This window comes from Labrus bergylta, chromosome 5 (assembly GCF_963930695.1).
Source record: "Labrus bergylta chromosome 5, fLabBer1.1, whole genome shotgun sequence".
NCBI lineage: Eukaryota > Metazoa > Chordata > Actinopteri > Labriformes > Labridae > Labrus > Labrus bergylta.
In genome coordinates this window covers 20,250,123-20,272,822 of record NC_089199.1, presented here as the reverse complement: position 1 = coordinate 20,272,822, position 22,700 = coordinate 20,250,123, and the positions used below count along the sequence as shown (strand labels likewise).

At 40.6% G+C, this 22,700-nt stretch overlaps 1 protein-coding gene across 2 annotated transcripts; it reads right to left on the bottom strand.

Annotated features, from left to right (window-relative positions):
• Window positions 1-22,464, bottom strand: si:ch211-286o17.1 (hematopoietic progenitor cell antigen CD34). 2 transcript variants are annotated; one of them, XM_065955085.1, is made up of 8 exons: window positions 22,246-22,464; window positions 9,713-9,823; window positions 8,172-8,431; window positions 7,619-7,711; window positions 5,801-5,921; window positions 4,776-4,828; window positions 3,801-3,950; window positions 1-1,860 (listed from the first exon to the last, which is right to left on the bottom strand). In XM_065955085.1, the coding sequence occupies exons 1-8, from the start codon at window positions 22,328-22,330 to the stop codon at window positions 1,672-1,674; spliced, it is 1,062 nt and encodes a 353-aa protein (XP_065811157.1). In that variant the 5' UTR covers window positions 22,331-22,464; the 3' UTR covers window positions 1-1,671. The 2 variants fall into 2 exon arrangements, with proteins under 2 accessions (XP_065811157.1, XP_020499076.1); XM_020643420.3 differs by having other exon boundaries at window positions 9,713-9,826; window positions 22,246-22,463.
• Window positions 22,465-22,700: the final 236 nt, after the last annotated feature.

Here is a 22,700-nt window from a genome sequence, read left to right as displayed (position 1 = left end):
TATTGGAAACAGTCACAGTTTATGAGTGAGGCACAGGTACAGAGAAAGCAGGCATATTTACACATGCAGCACATTATGGAAGCAGAGGAGATAAAAAAAAAAAAAATGTGTATCACTGATGTAAAAAAAAACAGGTTTCATTTTTGGGAATGCTGAACCTGCTTGATGGTGTGTTGGAATTTCAAAGCTTTTTTTCATTTATTTTGTGCTTATTTAAAAAATGTTGCTGATCATCATTCCCAACAACAGAAGAGAAATAAGAAAGAAATGTAGACTTTGATAAAAAAACACTGTACACTATGACATCATGAAAATCAAGACACAACCACAAAAATAGACAATGTACTCTGCAACCTATCTCAGTTCAACTCTGACAAAAAGGTTAAGTTGTTCATCATGACACAAGTCTAAATTACTAATGCAAATACTAATGGCAGAAACTATTTTCCATCGTAAGAATAGATTGTTGTTAAAAACCATAGATTGTATATTAAGATGGACGGAGAAACAGCCGCTTCGGAGTAAAGCCAAAATGTTTAGAGCTCCCCCTGCTGACTTTCTGCAGCAATAGACCCCGCCTCCTCTACATTAACAGATGGGACAAGGGTCATCTGTCTAAAGTGAAAACAGTTGTCAAATACATTTTTGTCAAACCCAGAATCTGTTTTTATTTTCAGCGCTGATTGATGTCCACGTCGCCATTTTCTGAGTAGATATTTTATGTGATGCAAAAAATGCGTCATGATCGACAGCTCGGTTGACAAATGAAGTTCCTTGCAGCATTCATAACCCGATGAGCAGGTAGAGGAGGAAAAGTGAGAGAAAATGTAACAAGGGAAAGATAAAAAATTAAAGAAGGTTGTAATGGTTTGCAAAATTTTCAGAATACCTTCAAACTGGCCAGATTGGTGTATTAGCAACACATTTGTTAAAAAAGTATTTTAACGTTTGTTTGATTTCATGGGAGCTTTACTTATTGGTTTGTTGCTAACACTATGTCAACTGTCTTTGGTTTCTATACAAAAATTTTAACATCACTAGCTTTGTATTTCAGTTTGACATATAAGAAAACATGGCCGACATTCTTTGTATTGAGACTTTTTTTTTTTTTGCCTGTCATTCACTTACAGGTTTAAATAAGGTAAAAGCAAGAGGGGCTACAAAGATCATCATTTCTTGAATCACAGAGAAAAAATGAAGCAGTGAGCTTCAGTCCTTTTTACAACAGTATAAAATCTGGTGGTCTGCCTGGCTTGATTGGTTGAAAAATTTCTCGGCTTCTTCGTCAGGGATCAACAGCACTTATTTGGCATTATTTGGGGATTTCTAAATGATTGTGACACACACGCTGAAGTCAGGGCGTCTAACAAACCACAGTCAGTGCCCTGCTGAGTCCCCAAAACAGCGTACGCAGACTCCTCAGTGATCCCCGAACTTTTCACATTACAGGCATTGTCATTATCTTCTTCATAGTCATGAGCTTCATCATTGTTGTTTTCATCATCGTCCCGAGAGATGCAGGTGTAGAAGAGGAAAAAGGGGGAGGTGTATTTATTCAGTGGATTGTTGTTGTATTTGTCTCAGTGTGTGGAGAGTCTCTGAGGGGGATTGTGGGTAGTGAGTCCCAACCAGTGACAGTAGAGCGGGGGGGGGGGGGGGGGGGTTCATGATTCACATCTCCGTGTCAGCCACGGGGGTCTGGGTGGCAGAGTGTCCGTTAGTGGTGGGGGCGGGGTTGTTCCCGTTTTCAGGTGGAGACTCGCCGTTTACCGTGGGCTTGTCGAGGGGCTCCTGAGGCAGGGGGGCCACGGACACCAGGGTGTTAGCCTGGTTCTCCTCGTCCACCTGGAAAGTGTCAGCCTATGACAAAAAAAAAAGAGTCAGATTTAAGAGCTGATTCAGCTACTTTTTGTCCCCAATGCCATCAAATATCTTAATCACACTTAAAAGAGAGCCTCATACCTCATACTGCACAAAGCTTGTTATATCACTACTGAACACCCTTTAATATTCACCAATTAGAATCTAGTACCCTCCTTTTTACTGTAGACATGAAATAAATAACATTTTTGCACACAAGTTAAAGCCTAATTTCTTATTTTTATTCTTTTCTATTTCACACAAGGGAGGCGATGCGATGCAAAGTGCAGCTCTGCATTCTGGGAAATAAACATGACATGTAAACAGAAAAAAAAGCATTCAGGTAAAAAGAATGCTAGAATAAAGAGATGGAAAATAAAACCTAATTGATAAGAGAAGAAAAAAGAAAAAAGAGAAAAAAGACGATGACATGAAATTCATTCATCGTTGAAAAATAAACTTAGCAACACAGAAGATAAAAGTCTAAAAGACTGCCACAGAAAAATCTGCTCTTTCATGGCGGAAGTTTTTAGCTTCTTTTAAAAGTAATTAGCAAGCTAGCGCCTTGATTAGGAAGTGCGTTCTTTCGAAGTTATTGTCAAGATTTAATCTCAGATTTTCTTTGGGATTTGGGATTTTTGGGAAACCAATGAACCAGCAGCAGCGGATGATCGCAGAAGATACACATTTAACACTAACTGTCCAAATCTGACGTGCAAACCAGCAGGAAGGTGTGTGACTGTAAACGGACTTGTTTCTGTGGACGTTGCTCAAAAACAAACAGATACATTCTTCGTTAATGATGTTTATGACTTTCAGCTGTGCGTGTGCTCAGAAGGGTGTTGGTGATTGCTTTAACGTTTGCAGGGGTTTACAGTATGTGCGCATGCTTGTTGTATTTACTTTGACCTCGAGGTGAAGATGTGAACCTTTGTTTAGCTGATGCTGTTTCAGTTTGTGAAGTGCTTCTGTCAGTCTATGCAAACTTTGAGGAGAATCTAAACAAAAACTTTTGTTCAGTAAATAATACACCAAACAAAGACAATCCAACAACCGGTTCCGTCTGAAGCGTCACATGGGTGCGCCTCCATATGTAAGTGTTTTATCATGTGATGTAATGAGCCTGAGAGGGAAAAAACTAAAACCATCTGTAGCCCCCTGTCAAGGGGCTTCAGCAGAGAAAACATGAAGGACTCAATGCTGATTTTAATTAGGGAGCATGTGAGTCTTGTGTGTCCTTCGAGTGAGGAATAGACTGAAGGATAACCATATGTTTGACCTCCAACCTCATGTACTCTTTTTGAATAAACAGTCAATGTGTGTGATTTCCTCAGTGAACCGCAGAAATCAAATCAATGGTATCATGTTGTTAAAAAACAACTTGAGTGTTTCCTGAAATAAAACGTCATGCTTTATGCGTATAAAAGGAAGAATGTGTGACATTTTTCCGGCTCCTCCCCCGTTGCATGTAAAAGTCAAGGAGTAAGTAAGTAAGAAAAGAATAACACAGACTACTCAATGCCTTTTCTGATGTCACATAAGCGTTTTTAGATCGAGGTCATTCTGTGTCAATTTACACACAATGTGGTGTTTTTAATGCTAACTTAAGTGTGCTAACATTAGCCCACTAACAACAATGCAGGCCACAGGCAACTGCAACTCAAACCGAGGACAATTTTTGGCAGTCGCTTGCGCTTAATGATGCTGAATTATGGTGCCATCCGTTCAGTAACTCCTTCATGTGAACGTTAGTGGAGGGGGGTTGGAAGTGGGTCATTGGAGGAGAGTGGAGGCTTCAGTATGGCGGAGGCTTTGCCAAACAAACAGCAGTTTGTTTTAATTTCATGCTGGTGTTCAAGGACGACATCTACTGGATCTAAAAGTGGACCATTCTCACTGTAAGTATTAACAGTATGACACAGCTCCTCTGTTCTACTCACCAGTCGGACTCCTTTGGAGTTCTTGCGATGGGTCTTGAGGTAATAACCTGCCATCAGCAGTGCAGCCAGCAGCAGACCGGCCAGCAGCAGAGAGACCAGCACCAGCTTAGAGTTCTTCCCCCAGCGAGCGACAGCCTCCTCCACATCAGTCTGATAATGAACGAGAACAAAATTATGAGTCAAGCATTCTTTCAGTGCTATACTGGCAGGAGAAGAGCTTGATAATCTGGTGAATATTATCACTTGAAATCTTGACTGAAAGGTAGAAATATAACAACCGCACTTATTAAAGAGATCCAACTTGCTGGCATTAAAAGCAGTGTGAAAACATAAAGAGGCCAGAGAGCAGGCAGACACACTTTAAGGAGTGACTGATGAATATCTTTTCATGTCATTCAGTATGTGGTGGAGTAAAAAGGGAAATGTAGTGTATGTTGAATGCAGAGACACAGGATAGGGGTGTGACAGACACACCCATAACCCCAGACTGTTCTGCAGAGACTTGATGAAATGTTTTGCAGCTGAGAGGTGGATTGTTTGTGGGCTTTTTGTTTGTCACACTAACTGTCAGTCTGGCAGCTTAAAGCCTGAACTCAACTCAGGGAGAGTGTTTTTCTTCTCCCTGGAGGATCTTCCCGTCGACTTCGACTATGAATCAACAACTGTATTTATGGTGACTTGTGGGTGTCACTTTTTACTTTACTGGAAGAGCATTTTTTCAGGCCCTTTCACAGTGTGATGTTTGCCTAACTTGTGACATAATCAAAGTATACATCACAATGCATTTGGAGCAGAATAGCGGTCACACAGTTTATTATGACTCCTATTCCGAACTAAACTGAACAATCAATAATATACATACTTGTAAACAATAATGCTGAACTTTAAATACATAAACGTATATCAATAAATAAAGGACATGATAAATATACATGTGTGGAGTATTTGTAGTATAAGATATAATGGATACTTTACCTTATCTTTAATGTTGTCGTTGTTGAACTTGTTAGCCATGCCCGCCACATCATCTGCAAATAACAAAACAAAATATTGGAAATTCTGGAAATTCTGGTTTTTACAATCAGTTATTGAGAGATATGCCTCTGACACAGATAGGCCAGAATTACACACATGCACAAACAGGACCTGTGGACATGCAGAGGTGGAGAGATGTCAGAGGGGGGCTGCTACACAGTGAGCCCGCCAGAGCTGTCTGAAGCCACTGAGCTACTGGGGTGAAGCCCCATTCACACATGAACAAAATTCTTGAAACTTTCAGAAATATTTTGGGTTGTGCTGCATGTGTGAACGCGAACATCTGAATTTTTTTTACAACAAATTTACTTAGATGGTGTTTAAAATTTGCAATCTGGAAGTCGAACTAGTATACAGGATGGAATCTGTTTTGGGGGGTCTACCAGAGGGAAAAAAAAAGTTAAAACTGTATTCCTCGCGAGACGATTTGCATTTTGTTCAGCAAAGACCACAATGTGTTGTCTCTGTTTAGCTGTGTAGCTCTTTCTAGTACCAAAGTACCAATCCTGCCAGCTACCGGCATGGGACATGAGCTCTTGGCCTAGTAGTGAAGGTCATCGCTGGTAGTCATGAAGTGTGGACCCGTCAAACTGCGACCAATTTGCCTAGAGGTCTTAATATCAAACCAGCACTTGGCAAGCTTTATTAACCTCACCATCCATCCCAGCAAGCTTTATACAGTGTCCATTGGCAATAAACAATAAAAGTGGCATCAGGTCGTAGTAGGTGATGATGACGGCTGCACTTTAATCATGACGGTTCATGTCTCAGCATTTTATACTGCTACATATCGGTTGCACAAGTATGTAGAACGCAGCCTACTTTTTAGATGACAAAATTGGTATTAAAGTGCGTCACCAAATGAAACGGTATATCCTGCGACCAGCTTTTAGCACTAAAGTTAACATCAAAGCTTGGTGTTGTGTCCATCTTCTCTTGTATAAAATCAAAAGAATGTTACTGACCTTCAACATACTTTCCAGATACAAGTATGTCATCTGTGTTGTCCTCCTGGTAGATTTCCAGCTTACAGTCCTCACCACACAGCTCCTCCAGAACACTTTCAATCTTCACTTTGGTGTCCTCCTGCAAGGAGACCCAGATAACATTTAATTAGCACTGAAACATTTTCAACCTGACATGTTTACTTAAATTAATCATTTCTGTATTGACCAAAGTGATGCTCAATGCAAATCTCAAATGATAAATACTCAGTCGATATCACAACACGATATCTGACTGAATCTTCCACTAAATCTGTAATCCCTCCACTCACTGTTCTGTTATGTTCTTTTTGTCTGTCTAATCCAATCACGCTTTCACCACCCTGTGCACAACCTTTTCCCTGATGTTATCTGATCCAAACATCACAATCTGACTCACTAAAGGAGCGCTGCATAGCTGTTCATTAGTGGATGGCTTTTTTTTTAAAGAATGCATAGCTATTTGATTGGACCTGGTGACCTATCTTTGTCTTCAGATCCTCCTTATGTAATCTTTTTCTTCACATTTGATCTACTATGGTATTGAAAACCTAAGCTTAAAGATGAGCCTTTTCTCTTCTCTGCTGTAGATGATGATATCATCATGTATAATGCAGCAGCCATCTCGCCACTATATTTATATTTTTTCGCCATTATCAGCTTTCTCCATAGAGCCTGTTAGCATAGCTTCCAAGCAATATGGCGGACGTTAAGTTTCAATTCTGTGAGTGAGTTCCCACCCACTGATCTGTGATTGGTCTGTAGCTTCAGTGGTCGAAAATATGAGGAACTAGCGTTGTAGTTTCACCCCGCTGATCGCAACAGCTTCCAGTGATGCAAAAATTGTCATTTTGCGTCACTGGAAGCTCCTTTTCAGACTTAGAAATACAAAGATTTCCCATCTCAGGGGAAAATGAGGGCGGGATGCACAACCATTAAAAAATACTACCAGATTTCTAATGATACAAAGCTTAATGCAAATGCGTGAAGTATCCCTTTAAGTATATTCTCACATTGGGACAGTAGACTGTATTATATATGGACCATGGGGGTGCAGTTTGACCTTGTGGTTAGGTCCTGTGCACCATGTTCAGAGGCTGAAACAAGCACCAAAATGATCAACCTTTCCAGGAAAGGTAAAAAAACAACAACATACTTTTAAATAAAAAATCTTAGTTCTGTGTGCACTTGACGTCTTTGTCTGAGTAAAAAAGAAGCCCTATGTATATTCTGTATATGTATGCTGCTTACAGCTGTGTATGAATTGCTGAAATGTTAAATAATGCATTTATTTATGTGCGCTGAAGCTCTGTTGGGTTCATAGCTCCACACCGCCGCTGTGATTCCTTCAGACCTCAAAGCTGTTATCCTGAGGCTCTGAAGAATTTGTGTTTCCAAACACAAACACACCCACACTGTTGCTTCAGGCCTCTATACATTTCATATTCTACATCAGCACACAGCAGCAGACTCAGCGAGCCCACCCATTGTGCCCCTCTCCCTCTGCCCCCTCACTCACTATCCATGCCCTGAATGCCATCCAACAGAAACCCTTTGGCTTTTCTCTCTACCTGAGAAGTAAACAGAATATCAGAGGTTTCTTAGTAGTTTTGCTGATTTATGGAAATCAGTGCAGAGTTGGTGTCTTTGTGTGTTCATAGTCAATAGCACTGAAATCTGGATCTTACAGTATATGTTAAGCAAAACTCTCTTTTCTGCGCTGTAGCTTAAACAGATTTTTTTTTTTTACCACAATCAAGCACACACTTGAATCGACAAAGTGATTATTTCTGAACTTACACAGGTGGAGGGGGCCTTGAGTTTAAGACTGACGGCATTTTTGTCCTGGACTGCCTCTTTGCTGACGCAGACGACGTCTACCCGTGGAACGAGCTGCAGAGAGAAACAACAATATCATCAGCAAAAATGTTAGGTGCATGGCGGATGTATTTAACATGAAACAGTAAACAGTTTGTTGAACACTTCATTCAAACAAAACGTTTTTGTGAAAATGGATGGACAGTCAGTGTTTCTCTTGCTTCATGGATATATGAGCAACGGTCTCAGCTCAAGTTCATCTCTGATAAGCAACTTAGAATATCATCCAAACCAAGCTGGGATTTACTTTTTGTTTCTTGCAGTTGGTAGTCGGCCATGACCTGCACTCTGTAATGAATAATTTTTATTCTGAGCTCTGTATCTGAAATAAGTTCTACATTAATATCTTAATTTTAAACTTCTCCACTTACAATCACATCACATGTTTCAGTTAATGTAAACCTGAGATACAGTGTACTTAGTGTTTGTGTCCATTTCATCATGTGGTCAACGTAAAATCAATTCTTTGTCTTACCTGTGGTATGTTGTTGTTGGGGCCGTCACCTCTGGGAGGCATAGGTGGCTGGGTCTCTGGTTCCACTTTGGGAGTATCCGTTGGTACCTCATCTGTGACCATGGTGTTCTCACCAGCTGTTATAACTTCTATATCTCCAGGTCCGCTGTTGCCATTGTCTCCTGTCATTTCTGCTGCTGTAGTTTGATCAGTCGGTTCTGTAGTTTGATCAGAAGGGCCCATGGTTGGTAACATCATGACTTGTGGATCTTCTTCTGAACCTGCAAAAGCAATTCAAATTATAATTTCTACATGGCACTATTCCTCTTTTCACTGAGACTTACACCAAACACTGGGAATGTGTATGAATGGAAACAAATGTATACCCGGTGGAAAGAAATTATTTTGAAATTTGAAATGTTTTATTTCCCTTAACCACTTGCTATTTCTTTAATATTTGCCTAAAACTTCTAAAAATGAAAAAGAAAAAACACTCCTTTGGCCTGGGCCATCGGACTCGCTGGACTTCCTGTTCACATGTGACTCAACGCGTCATCTGTCGTTCGACGCAGGAAAACAGTACCCGTACTGGATTATTTCCCAGCACTGACCTGGTTTCAGTTATTTTATTTGCTTTAGGTTCTGCCTCACGCCTATGTGCTGTTGTGCTTTTTCCTGGCTGATTGCAACGATGAGGAGGAAACACAAAACGGTCCAGGCCTCCCAATCAAAGAAGCAACATGTAAGGGAACATGTGCATCTGGCTGTGCGCAAAATGTCATGTAAGTCCCCTCTGACACTGTTCTTCCCCTCTGACACTGTGGACTTAGTCCGTCTAACTAGTGTCATGACTTTGTATGACAATTTCACCCTTACTTCAAGTAATCAATGTGATTTTAGAAGGGCGTAGCTCTAAAGAATCCTACAGGAGATCTTACAGAAATGCTTGATTGTTTTGTTATTGTTGATGTCTGGTAATGTTGAGCCCAATCCTGGCCCGGACATCCCTTCAGGTTTTAACACCCCAGCAGATTTTAAGGAAAGATCTGGTCTTGGTTTCCTTCACTAGAATGTTCGTAGTCTTGCTGCCAAAATGGACATGATGCGTATCTGGGCACAGACTTATGCGCTCATTAGCCAGTTTTACATTGCTTGTTTTAAGATGGTACTGCTACGTCTCTGTCACATACTGCCTTCATTGTAAATGAGGTGAAAGGATGAGGCCGAGTCATTCTACCACTGAGCCAGCATCAGGGATAGAAACAGAGGTAAAACACTGTCACTAAAAATCACAGTCAGCAGGACAGGACAGCGCTGTGTATGTTTGTCTGAAGCTCCCACATCATGCCTCCCATCATACACAGTGTAAAATCACACTTTTCTGACGCCATTACCTCAATTATGTCTCAAGGACGTGAGAGAACACTATTAGTGAGAAGTGCTAGTTTTACCAATCATTGAGTCATTCCTCCATGCTTACATTTTCAGGTTACTCTAATACTTTAGGCAAACCAATAACTGTTTTTAGTAAGTAAGGGATAATGATGGTCAGTTTTTCTTACTTGGAGCTTTAGTTGTCATTGCAATCCCGTCTCCTCTTATGAACTCTGCTACTCTCACGGCCGTCGTTGTTCCTGTCACAACTTCGTCGTCGTCTTCCTGTGCCATGACTCCTGCTGCGAAAAAACAGAAAAAGAATTAGTGTAACAGTGATCGAAAAAAAATAAAAAATCTCTTATTAGCTTTGTGTTCGTCTCAAAGCAGGGATTTGATTTGCTGTCAAACATAACAACAACTCTAACAACGTGACCTTAAATCGACCTGTCTCAGCTAAAATATCCATCATTAATAACCTCCTGGTGGACTTATTTCTCAGCTCAGTCTGTAAAAATAAACCATCCCTTAGTCCCACAGGACCAAAAGCTCTGACCTCTTGTTCACTCCCACTGGGATGAATGCTATGAGCTTCTCAGGGAAATCTGTCAACTTATATAATAAACATGCCAAAGCAATATATTTGACTTGTGCCAAAACCTTTAAAAAAAAAGAATCCTTTATTCTCAAGATGTGTTTTACACAAATGTTGCAGTTTATACTTGTTAAATGGATAGTCACTGTCAACTATTGCAAAGACTTCTGTTCATGTTTTGAAAGCCTTTTTGTGATTGATACAAAAAATGTTCCAGGCACACTTTCGCAACTCACTGAAAACCACTTTTGGGTCCTGCCAGTTGAGAACCACAGCTCTACTCCAGCAGTGGTTGGGTAGGTAGTATCGGCATTGTCACTATTTGGAGCCTGCATCAACACAGCCTGGGTCTTTTAAAGGTGGTAATGCTGTTTTGGTTGCTGTGGCAACTTAGGGCCATGGAGTAGGTTATGCAAATTTACCAGTCTGGCATAGGAGCATAATTGGGATGATGGATGTCTTCAATGAGCGCTTATCCTTTCATGAAGGCACAAGTACACTGTTTTTATTTTAAACACTATATCAAAATATCTTTATAAAGAAATTGGTGAGATGATAAAGGCTGTTTTGCAGTTTTGTTTTGTAGTTATATTCACTAAGAGGAATCCTGAGTTTTTTCTGATTATTGTGTTGCAGGCATGATTTGTTGTAACGTGAGGCAGTAACTAATGGCTCCGATGGTCTGCAGACTTCACATGAGCAGTTCACAGACTCCAGTTATCATCCTAATGTATGAAATCATGCAGGGTGTGAAAGCCCTTTGATGAGCTCACAATGACTTTTTCTTTGTGTCCCGAGAGGCAGATTAGGTGATAGATCTCATTGCAGCAGATAGCTGATGCTCTCAGATGTGTGGATCACATCATGAAGTCTTTTACTTTGAGGTGCAATCTTCTCATTCTGAGGTTTTCAAAAGATCCTGAGGCCACAATGTCTCACTTTAGGTAGGCCGCCAATGGGATACACAAAAATATGTTTCAAAATGTGAGTGGTATGACTTTCCATCGACCCTGTTAAAGATTTAAAAAAAAATGCCCTGTTAAGATGTGCTGCTGTAGGTGCTAGGCAATGGTGCCACTGAAAATATCACTTTTTCCACATTTTTGAATAATGCAAAAAGGCCATTACACCAGTTTCCATTTTCAGGAGTCTTATGACTTTCAGGCAGCAGTCCTTGATAAATTGAGACACTAAATCAAAGCTTGGTTTTGGATATTTCTTGTCAGCTGTGAATGACTTCACCTCGAATGTTGTAATAGCCTGGATAACTTCCAGAGCTCGTTTTATTGCTAATTAGCTGAAAATGCAACCACACCCTGCAGTCTGTGACCCGCTCTGATTCAATCACTCAGGTCAAATACCAAGGTGAATATCGAGAAGTCAAGGTTTGCCTTCCTCTCACCCAGGTTTCCCTCTCTGTGTCTAACAACAACAGAATTACCTCACTCTCAAAGCATTCCCATAATGCCTTACTTCTAAAGATCTCATTACTCCTTGCTCTGCCTTTCTTGCGGATGCCAGATTGAGTTTGTGATTGATTTCAGGTTTGTTGGTGTGCTGACCCCTGTTGACCTACATTTTCCTTCCACTCCTGCCTTTGTTCACATTGGATAGAATTCAAGTGATGGCTTTGTTTATGACAAAAAACAAAGCCTCTTTTGTAAATCTGTGACATACAGTGTACCCACTTTAATTGAAGATAAAGATAATGCACAATTTGTCACTGTTTACCAGACACATGCTGATCTGCTGTGTTTGAAAATACAACTAAAGTAAACCAGCACAATGTATTGTTTGTTTTTTACTTATTTAAGAACTCTTGAATTGGAAACCTGTTAATCTAAGAGTAATTACACATTCAAATACTGAGTTTTTAACTGCAAAAGTCAAAAAATTCTTCAGTCAAAGGGAAATTGAAAACGTAAGACACATCTTATTTTTTTTGCCCTATGTCACATGGCTTGAATCATCTTCATTGTGGGAGTTCCTTTAGAAGGAAGATATCTTCTTATGTAATCAAACAAAACTTTTAAATATGTCAGAAAATCTGAGTTAAATGTACCATGATGAGTTTTTAAGAGTTTATTAGACCAGATAATTTTGTTACCGAAGCCTCTATATAGAAAGAGCCATCGAAAACTTGGGGTAGACTCAAGTGGAGAATTGTTATCGGGCCATTGTCTCCTCCCGGTAGTCTCACTGTCTTCAGTCACTGCTTGAGGTTTTCACACATGAGGTGCATATCTTCACACAGTGGTGCCACTGAGACACATGTCCGCACACCTCCTTTTGTAAATCATGGTGACAGACAGGTGCCACTAGCACAGAGTAAATACTGTGTGTGCCGTGCGAAGCAGATGGGGCAGTAATCTCTGAGGAGGTCTTTTAGTGGAGTCAGCAACTGTCCACTGCAGCTGTCTGTCATGCAGGCGGAAACAAAAACCTACACTTTGTCCCTGGATCAAATAAACAGGACATTTTGTTCTCTTTATTCCCCAGTGAAACCTACAATAAAGGGCAGGAAAGCTACCTCGTAGACATGCTCATGTTTCACTGGAGACAGAGTGTAGCAGAATTTAGTGCCACATGGCGTCTTGACTTTACTATTAGGAGCATTAGCGTGGGTGTGGACCGGCAACAGGTCAAGGACTCCCTAACCTTGTTAGGTCTGTCCATTAGGGCCCATAGTCTACAGCCCGGAGGAGAGTACAGCTGCCATCCCTCTGCCGTCTCTGGGTGGTCCGTCTGTTTATTTTACCGGAAAGGATGAGGTTCGAAATGGGTGAGATGGTCGGGCATAAATCAGGTTTTCTCGGACAATTGTGACACGCAGGAGTGTGAGGCTGAAAGGAGTTGTTTCAGCTCTGTGATCACTACATGTCACCTGGGGATTTGGAGTGGACTTTGAGGTAGCACCCTGTCAGCTGTGTTGTTGAACGAAAAAAAGACAAGATTGACGCTGTTTAGGTTTCGGTTACAATGTGGGTTTTTGGAATGTCTCTGGTACTGGGGAAATACAGTAGTGAGGTTGGGATATGAATCCACATTCCCTTCTCAAAGAGAACCACAGTATGATTGGCATAATTTTAATGCATTTTCGCTGTAGGGTTATAACAATACCAGATTTTTAAACTTTGATATGATCCTAGAAAACATCAAATGATATTGATACCACTGGGACAAAAATAGTCCTTGGCATATTCTGAATTATTATTTTTTTTATTTACCAGAGATTGCAGGCAAACACTTGTATATTGTCCATATTTTACTAATATGTTGTCAACTTTTCAGTACCGCAATGTTGCCAATGTATTCGTGCAACTCAGACAGTGTTCTCATTCTTTTTTGCTCGGGGCAGCTTTTGGTAAAAGCAATGACTGAAGACCTAAAGCTCTTTTTAAGATTCAGTAGGCTACTTTTAAATACCACGTGATCTGTATCGTTTTAAAACACTTGGTATCGAAAAAAGTAAAGTATTAAACAGTTTTGACAACCTGACTCTCCTGTGTGTACCTGTTTGATAAATCCATACAAAAGCAACATATTTCATGAGTCTTGTTCTAATTATATCACCTAAAAAGCACTCTTGTCAAATTGGGCTGCTGCAATCTCTGAAGTAAAGCATGCTTGTTAAGCTCCGACACAATAAGACACAGCCTGCTTTTTTTGCAACACTGCCAACAAAACCAGTAAACTCCATCCAGCTCTCTGACCATCCATCACTCGTTGCACACAAACAAACTCTCCTGACAGGCCGGAGCTCTGCAGGAATTAAACCTCTGTGTATAACTGCCTCTTACGACCAACATTTACAGAAACAGCATGATCCGAGTGATTCCCTTTTATTGTTTTGTTTTTGTTGTAGACCTAGAGTCTGGATTTTATGAAGTTTGGGAAAGTCCTTAATTTTTTTAAGGCTTGTTACAGGATACGTTCTGAAACCATAACCTTAACTTCTGGATACAGATTTAGACTTAAAAACTTGACTATTTTATTTGTCAGCACCCCTCCATCAGAGTAATTTTTAACAGCTATGTATTAGTAACTTAATATAGCTGTGATTTGATTGCTACCACTTGTACGTGACATTGATCATTACACTAAAAGAAAAAACCTTATAACAAGTGTTTTAACCTCAACTTTGCTTGAATTATACTTCAAATAAATAATTTACCAAAAAACAAATACACCCTACAAACATGTGACAGTTACGCAAACTCTTTGCTAGTTTTCAACAACCTTATTGTCAACCTTAACCAGCCTGCTGTTGTTTTTGCCTTTGTTGCAGGATAATTTACCTGAAATCGCTTCATCTTGATAACTATAAAACAGTAGTGATTAGGGGTAGATATATACAAAATTCTGGCTGCTTTATGTCATATTTAGGCGGGGCTCATAAATGATAGTATTGGATCAGTGTAATACCTGGTGTACCTGCTGATACACCATGAGCATCTTACTCTTTAGCTGAGGGTTTTCAGATACTGGGACTAACAAAGTCTACCTCTACAACAACAATGAATTATTGCTTCCTTATGTAACATTTGTTCCTTGTACATTTAGGCAAGAGGAACTGCAAGTCACTTTCTTATAGCCTTGACCTGTACTGTTGTGCTGTACCTGATACAGTAATGACCCTGGTGTTTGCTAAAGCTTCCTGCGTGAGGTCGGCACACTTCCTGACCTCTTTATCCGTCAACACATCACTGCCCTCTACCCTCAACTCGCTCACTCAGCAGGAGCCACAGCTATAGGGGTCATCTATCACCCAGCGTAACTGAAACATTTCATACTGTATATCAGAAATGTCCACATTCCCTTAGGCCCAACTCCCCTAACCCACACGGACTTGTCATTCATTCCTTCTCTTTGTGTCACGTCAGAAAGCAGCCAAGATATCAGTCATCAGTCACACAACTTGCTATCGTTGCACAAACACGACAAACCTAATCAACCCTGACTCCATATGTTGCACAGCCTTGATTCTGACTTCATTGCTCCTCTTGAAGATTTTCCCACCATATTTCTTTGAGTGATGGCTGTGGTCTGGAAATGCTCTGCCCCCCCACCCACCCCCCGTCTCCTGGGACTCCGGATGGAGGAATGTGGCAGGAGGAAGACAGGCCTGCAGCTCAACGGCCTCTTCCCTTCCGACCCTCCCCATCCGCCTGCCCCGTCCCAGTCACGCACAGCTAATCCCAGGCATTTATCAAGGTGAGATGTAGCCTTCAGCCTTCACACCTCCGACACCACAGACTGTAATATAAAGCAACATGCTTTACAGGAGACATATAGAAACAGCCACTTCCTCTTAAGCGGTGCTAGAATGCTTTGCCTGCCTTCAGTGTAATGCCGAAACATGCAAGAGCTGCACATGTCCACTTTGCATAACTTTGCATCCATGCTTGTGGTTTTCTCATAATGAGCACAAGTTTAAGAGCTCTACAAGTAGATGCTTCACTGCCCACATTTGTTCTAGTTCCTTTAAAGATTTGAATGGAAAGCTTTCTTTCTTCTACTAGTAAAATGTTGTGCAATGAGATGTTGTCAATATCATAAACTACTGTATATCTTTCACTAAGCACCTTCTTTCTACCATCGTCAGATAGTGGCCATGTTCCTCTGATGTTAAGCGAAAGCACCAGGTCAGTCAAAATGTTGTACTGCTGTGCTCCAAGTTTGCAAATCAAACATTGTGTATCCAATCACTTGTTATTTTTAACCCATTGTGGCTGAAAATAAACTAGATTAATTAGTTCTGAAAACTATATGGATGTCGGTTCTTATTTAATAATAACCACTTTTGCAGAATGCTAAGCCATCAGCTAACATTAGCATTGAACCATCTTCTAGCAAATAAATAGAATTGTAAGGCTGTTGGCAATATTAGCTAGAATTGAGTTGGAAGCTAACACTGTCGTAAGCTAGTGTTAGCTTAATGTTTAAGTAGGAATTCTTGCCATTTCTATGGTATTGTGAAAAGCTATCGATTGCTAACATTAGCTTGGTAGGTTTAGCTGTTGTCTAACATCAGCTGATGAATTATGATTATTATGTTTTTTACTTGTCAAATGGCCAGGTGTTCCTTAGGGCTGTCAATATCCATTGTCCTTTATGTTGCTGATCAATACAGAAGCAGTGAAAGAGCAGATTTTTGTACATTTTGTAAAAATTAAGCACAGCACTACGACTACAGCATTGAAGCTTCCAATCCTTAAAAACCGGTTGGTCAAGTTCAATTTAAATTGAAGGCTGGGTCTTCAGCAGCGATGTAAAAATGTCAAGGGACTGAGCAGTTCTTATATGGATGGATAGACTGTTCCATAGTTTAGGAGCAGCCAACACAAAGGCTTGATCCCCTCCATGTTTAAGTTCAGATCTCGAGACTGTTAAGAACAATTGGGTGGCCGACCTAAGTGCACTCACACGAGTTTAGTATTGCAGGAGATCAACGAGATACAAAGGTGCCATAGCATTAGAGACCTTAAAAACACTAACTTAATCTTAAAATCAATTTTGAAACAGACAGACAGTCAATGAAGAGAGGCAAAAATAAGTCCCGGTCTGGTTAACAGAAAAGTCTTGTTTAAAAGGGAGGAACCCAAAAAATATGGCTGTATGCCCACCCCACACGCCCACTCTCTCCCTGCTTTGCTTAAGGGAAACCCTGTGCTGTGTAATGGTGCCTGGTGAGGTGATAATGGTCTGAACATGTTATTGGACCACCGTGTTAAAGTCTTAATGATTGAGGTCCTACTAGTACCCTTCCTGCCATGCTTGGGCAATAGTTACCATATGACATGATCCTTTTTTTTGGTGATTATGATTTCTTTCCATTTTTTTTCAAACCACTAATTAAATCTGAAGCTTTGACAAGATTCAAAGCACGTTCCGGTGATGCTGAACTGACATGTTTTAATTACTTTGACTGAGTGTGTGAGAGTCTGCCCGGCCAAGACAGCTACTATAAACACTCTCCAGACAAGTAGCCCCTTTTTTCTATCTTGAATGTCCTGGAAATATTCCTTATGTCTCTAACGACAGAAAATGTATGGATGCCCTGTACAGTGTTGACAAGTGGGGGCTGACTGTGGGAAGGTATACTGGTTGGACAGCCCAGAATGTGAGTACCAAAACGGCCGTGCTCTTGGATTCCCATGGAGGTTGATCATTAGGTCAACAACTAATTGTATAAATCAGTTGCCAAAAGAATTGTGTTTTCAATTTAACTTTAGGGCCTAATTAATGGTAACTTCAGTGCCTCCTATATGGCAAAACGCAACATAAGTCAAATTCCTTGAATGTGTAAATGTACATGGCAATAAATACAGATTCTGATAAACAATTATTTCAGTCTTTCTGAACATAAAATTGAGATAAAAAACAAATTATGGTGCCTTGAATTCCTTTTTTTTTCTCTTTGCTTCTACTGCCACATGCTATAACTCAAATGTGTACTCAACTACCTCTTTGGAGGCGCTGTGACATCACAATGGCATAGATTGGCTGGAAATTTGATCTAATAGGTCTCCTTCTTAACCCCAGCCCACCTGCATTCAACTGAAAGGGGATTGTAAAAGAACAAATAGAGGGGCCATGCCAGTAAAGACTTAAGTTTGCCTAATTGGCCTCCCATAATTATGCCCAAAATATGTATGTTGGTGATTTCTGAATGCACTATAAGAAGAAAGCTGATTGCTGTTATTTCAAAGTAGTATCAGAAGTTAATCATATGACCTTATTGTGGAATTATTTAAATATATTGCCATAAGAAGATGTGTTGTGTTATTTTTTCCTCATCTTGTGGTTACCTTTATTGGCTTTTCTAGACCGTCTTCTGCATTATTGAAAACACATTTCATTCAATGTGTCATGATTTAATATCCTTCTTCAACTCTTTAAGAATCTACATGTGAGGGTTTAGCATGCGGAGGAATGTGACATTGGAGCTTTTAGTCCCTTAGGGTTAAACGTGCTCTGCAACTCTACCCGCTCTGAAACAACACACCGCTGACCCCACTATCTTGACCCCCCCTCCCCCCCACCACCGCATCACCCCCCTCTCCTGTTGTTCCTGTCACAGCGATTAATAGCAGGGCCCAGCCCATTCTTCTCTCTTGGCAGAAAGGCAACTGGATCTCATGGTTTCAATCAGGCAGGCAGCACTTACTTCACCCAACTGTGCTCAGCTGCAGCGCTGCACCCAACCCCACCCCAACCCCGCCAACCCCGCCCCACCCCCGGGCGAATGCAGCTCCTTATCGAACGCATGATGCCTGTTCCTGGAGGAGCACAATCAGGAAACATGCCATCTGCTTTCAATTGGGAACATTATATCACCCCCCCCCTACTCAACACACACATGCTCATAGTTACCCACTACAGTCTAGCTGCCTGGTGCATTACATGGAATGAGTCTGTCTGCTTTGAGTGTGTGCAGGTAGACTGTGAGGGGATCCTGTTGCAGAGTGAAGCAATAGCTCAGGATCAACATTGATTTGGTCCAGAAAGAATTTGAGACGCACTATATCTTTTACAAATCTATAATTTCTTGCACACAGCACACAGAGGCGATAGCGAAAAAAAAACAGTTTAATTTAAAGAAAAATCTTTTACCGTTCTTTTGTTTTATTATCCTTCTTTCTTATCCCTGCTGGTTTTCATGGTTTTCTAAACTTTTTTTTAGCTGCTATACACAATTATTACATGATAATGCTGAGCTAAAAATGACTTTTTAAACATGCAAAGATTATTTGCCTCTTTCCTTTTACAGTATGTGTTTCATTGTTGCTCAGTTTCTTTTGAAAATTGGCTCTTTTAAGCAAACCAGGGAATCCAAGTCACATCTGAGAGCCAATTTCCTGTGTTTTTCTTTGGTACGTAATTAATTATTAATTAATAAGGGTGTTTCTATAATGTTTTTGTTCAATAAGATCCAGAAAAGTCTAGTTTAGCATTAAAATTCAGAGTAAGTTACGATGACCTCGGGACTTTTGAGTGTTGTGGATTGATTCATAGCAATACATTTTTCAATATATATTGAAATATTGTTTGATCATTTTTAATTCAAAGTTTTAATATCAAAAATGTATGTACGATTATGGTATTCTGGTTAATTTTATACTGAATAAGTTATGTGATTTATGTGAAGCCATTTAGAGCAAGAGTCTGAACAATATCTCAGGCTGGAAGAGCCGCCTCATTGACGTCACGACCCATCCGTTTACCAGAACACAGATTTAACATGTTGAGGAAACAGCAAAGATCCCTGAGATACAGCCGACAGCAGAACAGATTATTGTGTTTTGCATTGTCCATATTCTACAGTCTATGGTGTACTCATATCATACATGGCTCAAAACATTGCTACAGTATTGACTGAGTTGTGAAACCCGAAGTGTTAGGCTGCCTAATAAAGATTAGTTTGGGAGCTGGGGCAATTGACAAGTCCTCTCACTTTCGCCATTTAACACTCAAACTCTGGCTTCCTTCCCCTCCCATGTGTTTAATCTGCAGATCAGGGCACATACTGGCACCTCCTGGTCGTTTGATAAAGCAGCTTGTTTGGCTTCAACATGTCAGCGCTTATTGTTCGAGAGCACACACAAAATAAATAGAGTTCAGGAATTGGAAAAAGTTCAAAGAGAAAGCTGTGAAGAGCAGAGTGGAAACCCAGCCTCTCTCTCTTACATTAGGATGGGATGAAAACACAAACCCGACTGAATGAAGATCTAATGTATGTGTGTGTGTCCAGCTGTCTTCAAGCCCCCGCTGGCACACTTGACTTTGGGGTTTTCTGCCTTCTTAGTCACAGAAACAAGCGCTCTGTTGTTGACATTGTGTCTGCGCTGCATCTGTTACTTCAATGAGAACTACACAAACAATGATTTCCATAATTACATGCTGCAGGGTTGGCAGCGAGGTTGGGCAGGGTTTTGTGCTTAACTAGAGAGCCTCCTAAAACCACTTCAGAGTACAGGCAGGGCTTAAACTGTATTAAGAAAATTCTTAACTACATTTTCTTTGTATATTTGAAAGGAAATCTTCCAAATATCTAAGCATCTTTAAGTCCTTTGTCTCGCCCCTCTTAGAGCTTTCCTTAAACGATGTCTCCAACACACTCCCAGCAGGGGTTTCCCCCCATGTTTCTGTTCATCTTCTGTTTAACATCTGCGACCACGGCCCCCTCTCCACGTTCTCCGTGCAACCGTTACGCTGCATGGCTAACATCTGTGAATCCGCTCTGACCTCATCATGACAGTAAAGTTGTACAGTGAGCCCCTCTTTCCTAAGCTTACATAACTCTGCCCTGCTGCCAGCACAACAGGCTGACGAGATAATTCACCGAGAGGGAGATCTGGCTGTCTCAGGAGACTTTTTTATCTTCTATTTGAATTCAACTTAAGGGACCTATCTCGTCTGTGTTCTGTTTTCCATCTGTATGATATTTGCTTCAGTGGCTTTTTTACACATTTGGCACATCAACAGCGTGTCACATGTTTTGAGTTGCTTTGCGTTGGCAGCTTGTGATTTTCAGAGGAGATAAAAACTACAATCCACATAAAGAGCTTGAGTTTTGCCTCCCTTAAGAGCTGAAATTAAAGTTTGTCTGCCTCTCTTTCATGAGGTAAAGGCAGATCAGTTTTTTTCAAAGCACATGCAGCTGCCTTTGCCTGCTGATGATCTCATTCCTATAAGCTTTCTATAAGAACAAGACATACGGTTTGAATTAAGCAATGTGGTGGGTGATTCATTTCAAGCCACAACTGAGACAAATGGGGATGATGGTATAGCTCTCGTCCGTCCTCAGCTCCATTTTCAGACGTCTTTGACATTTTTCCCCGTGTTTATTTTCATTTAAGCTTGTCTTATCCAATAAAAAAAGATTGACGGATATGTTTTCACTACATTATCCATGTTTTTAGTTTTCCTTCTATAGCATTAAAAATGTAGTTTTGTGTGATCACTCATCCAGATAGAACAACATCTTTAAAATCAGTCATTTGATATTCATAAATGACCCATAAAGAAAATGGATCCCCTTATTTGGTCTTGTTTTAAACAACATCTATGTCATGTTTATCAGATTTAACTTTTATAGGCTTGGGACAAGGTTAAAAATAGGCCGAGACTGAAGTCAAACGAGGGGAAACTACATTCCTGTCTGATGGGAAAAGATGATGAGTGAAAAAAGTAAAAAAAAAAAAAAAAAAAAAAAAAAAAAAATGTAAAGGCTGCATTGTGCAGAATCTGGTGATCCAATTAGAAACAGACAATCTGAGATGAGTTGGCCACACCCTAGAGGTGTAACAATGATGAAATAATGAATTGAAGATGTTTAGTGTAATACAGCCAAAAGATAAGATTGTTCCAGTCCAGATAAATGTTGTTTTGTAGATATTTTTGAACAGCATTAGAAATGATCTGCCATGTGAGCTACATCATGTCGTATTAAAAGAGTTTAACATCATCAGTCATTCATGACGCCTCACTATAGCTGCCTCTATATCAGCATGACCACATTTGAAAAACTCACATTTACAACACACCCTCCTCTCACGCACTCTCCTGCGAGCCTCACATTACAACCAGCTAAATATAAATACACACATTTCCCAAAGTCCTTCAAGACGTGGGAATCAGGTCAATAACACTGCCTACATGGCTCGAGTGGGAGGTTCAGATATGGTTAACTACTGTATAGGGACAGTGGGAAATGCAAAAAGCTGAGTTATTTGGTCAAATAAAATCTAAGTCCAGGATAAAAATGATCTTCTATATATCATCCTTCAAGACTTCCCTTTTCCTCTATTTAATTGCAGCAGTGTTCCCCTCTAAAGACACCCCCTTTGTTTGCCAAGTACACTCCAGGGTAATGTTTTCCTGTCTGCATCATCAGAGGAAAAACAGCAACATGTTTTTGATTTGTTTTAAATGTGGAGATAGTATCTGTGCATTCCAGAGAGTAAAAGGGTTGTAGGGTTAAAACCTGGATTCAACTCTAAAGCCCATTCAAACAAACACTCCTCTAACCCCAACCCCACCCCTCCCCTCCCGTCCCTCCCTTTCCCTCCTTTTTGATGGCCATTTGATCCCACAGAAGTTGACCCTCTTTAAACAACTTACCATTGAAGAGTGGAACGATGACAATCAAAGCAAAAGCCAGCATTTTGATGAGTGCGTCTGTTTTCCGTGCAGATGATGCAGCCATTCTGGTCCTGAGCACGCACACGTTTGACGGGTGTGAGTTAAAAGAAAGTGAGAGACAGAAAAGGGTGAAGCTGCCTGAGCCGGAGCACTTAAGGGTTTCCTCTTACCCAGAGCGGGACAGGGTGGATAAAGCCCCACTTGTGCTCTGTCACTTTTTATACAGCCCCCCCCACCCCCCTCCTCCAACGCCTCCTCCCTCACTGAGGCCCTGCCCTACACCCCGTCTTCCAGTGGTTACTTTAACCCTTCAAATGTGCCCCCACCCTCATAGGAGAAGGGCCGAGGAGGGAAGGAGGAGAATGGGCTCTTGTTGGGATGAATTTAAAAAAATACTTTTTGCAGCATTCCCTGAATACCTGTCAGTGTTTACA

What these genes read in the sequence shown, in the direction of transcription:
- si:ch211-286o17.1 (XM_020643420.3), bottom strand. Translation starts at nt 22,330, where the DNA reads ATGGCTGCATCATCTGCACGGAAAACAGACGCACTCATCAAAATGCTG. An exon ending in CATCGTTCCACTCTTCAATG is followed by an intron (nt 9,827 to 22,245) that starts GTAAGTTGTTTA and finishes GTTTTTTCGCAG; the next exon opens with CAGGAGTCATGGCACAGGAA. An exon ending in ACTCCAAAGGAGTCCGACTG is followed by an intron (nt 1,861 to 3,800) that starts GTGAGTAGAACA and finishes TTTTTGTCATAG; the next exon opens with GCTGACACTTTCCAGGTGGA.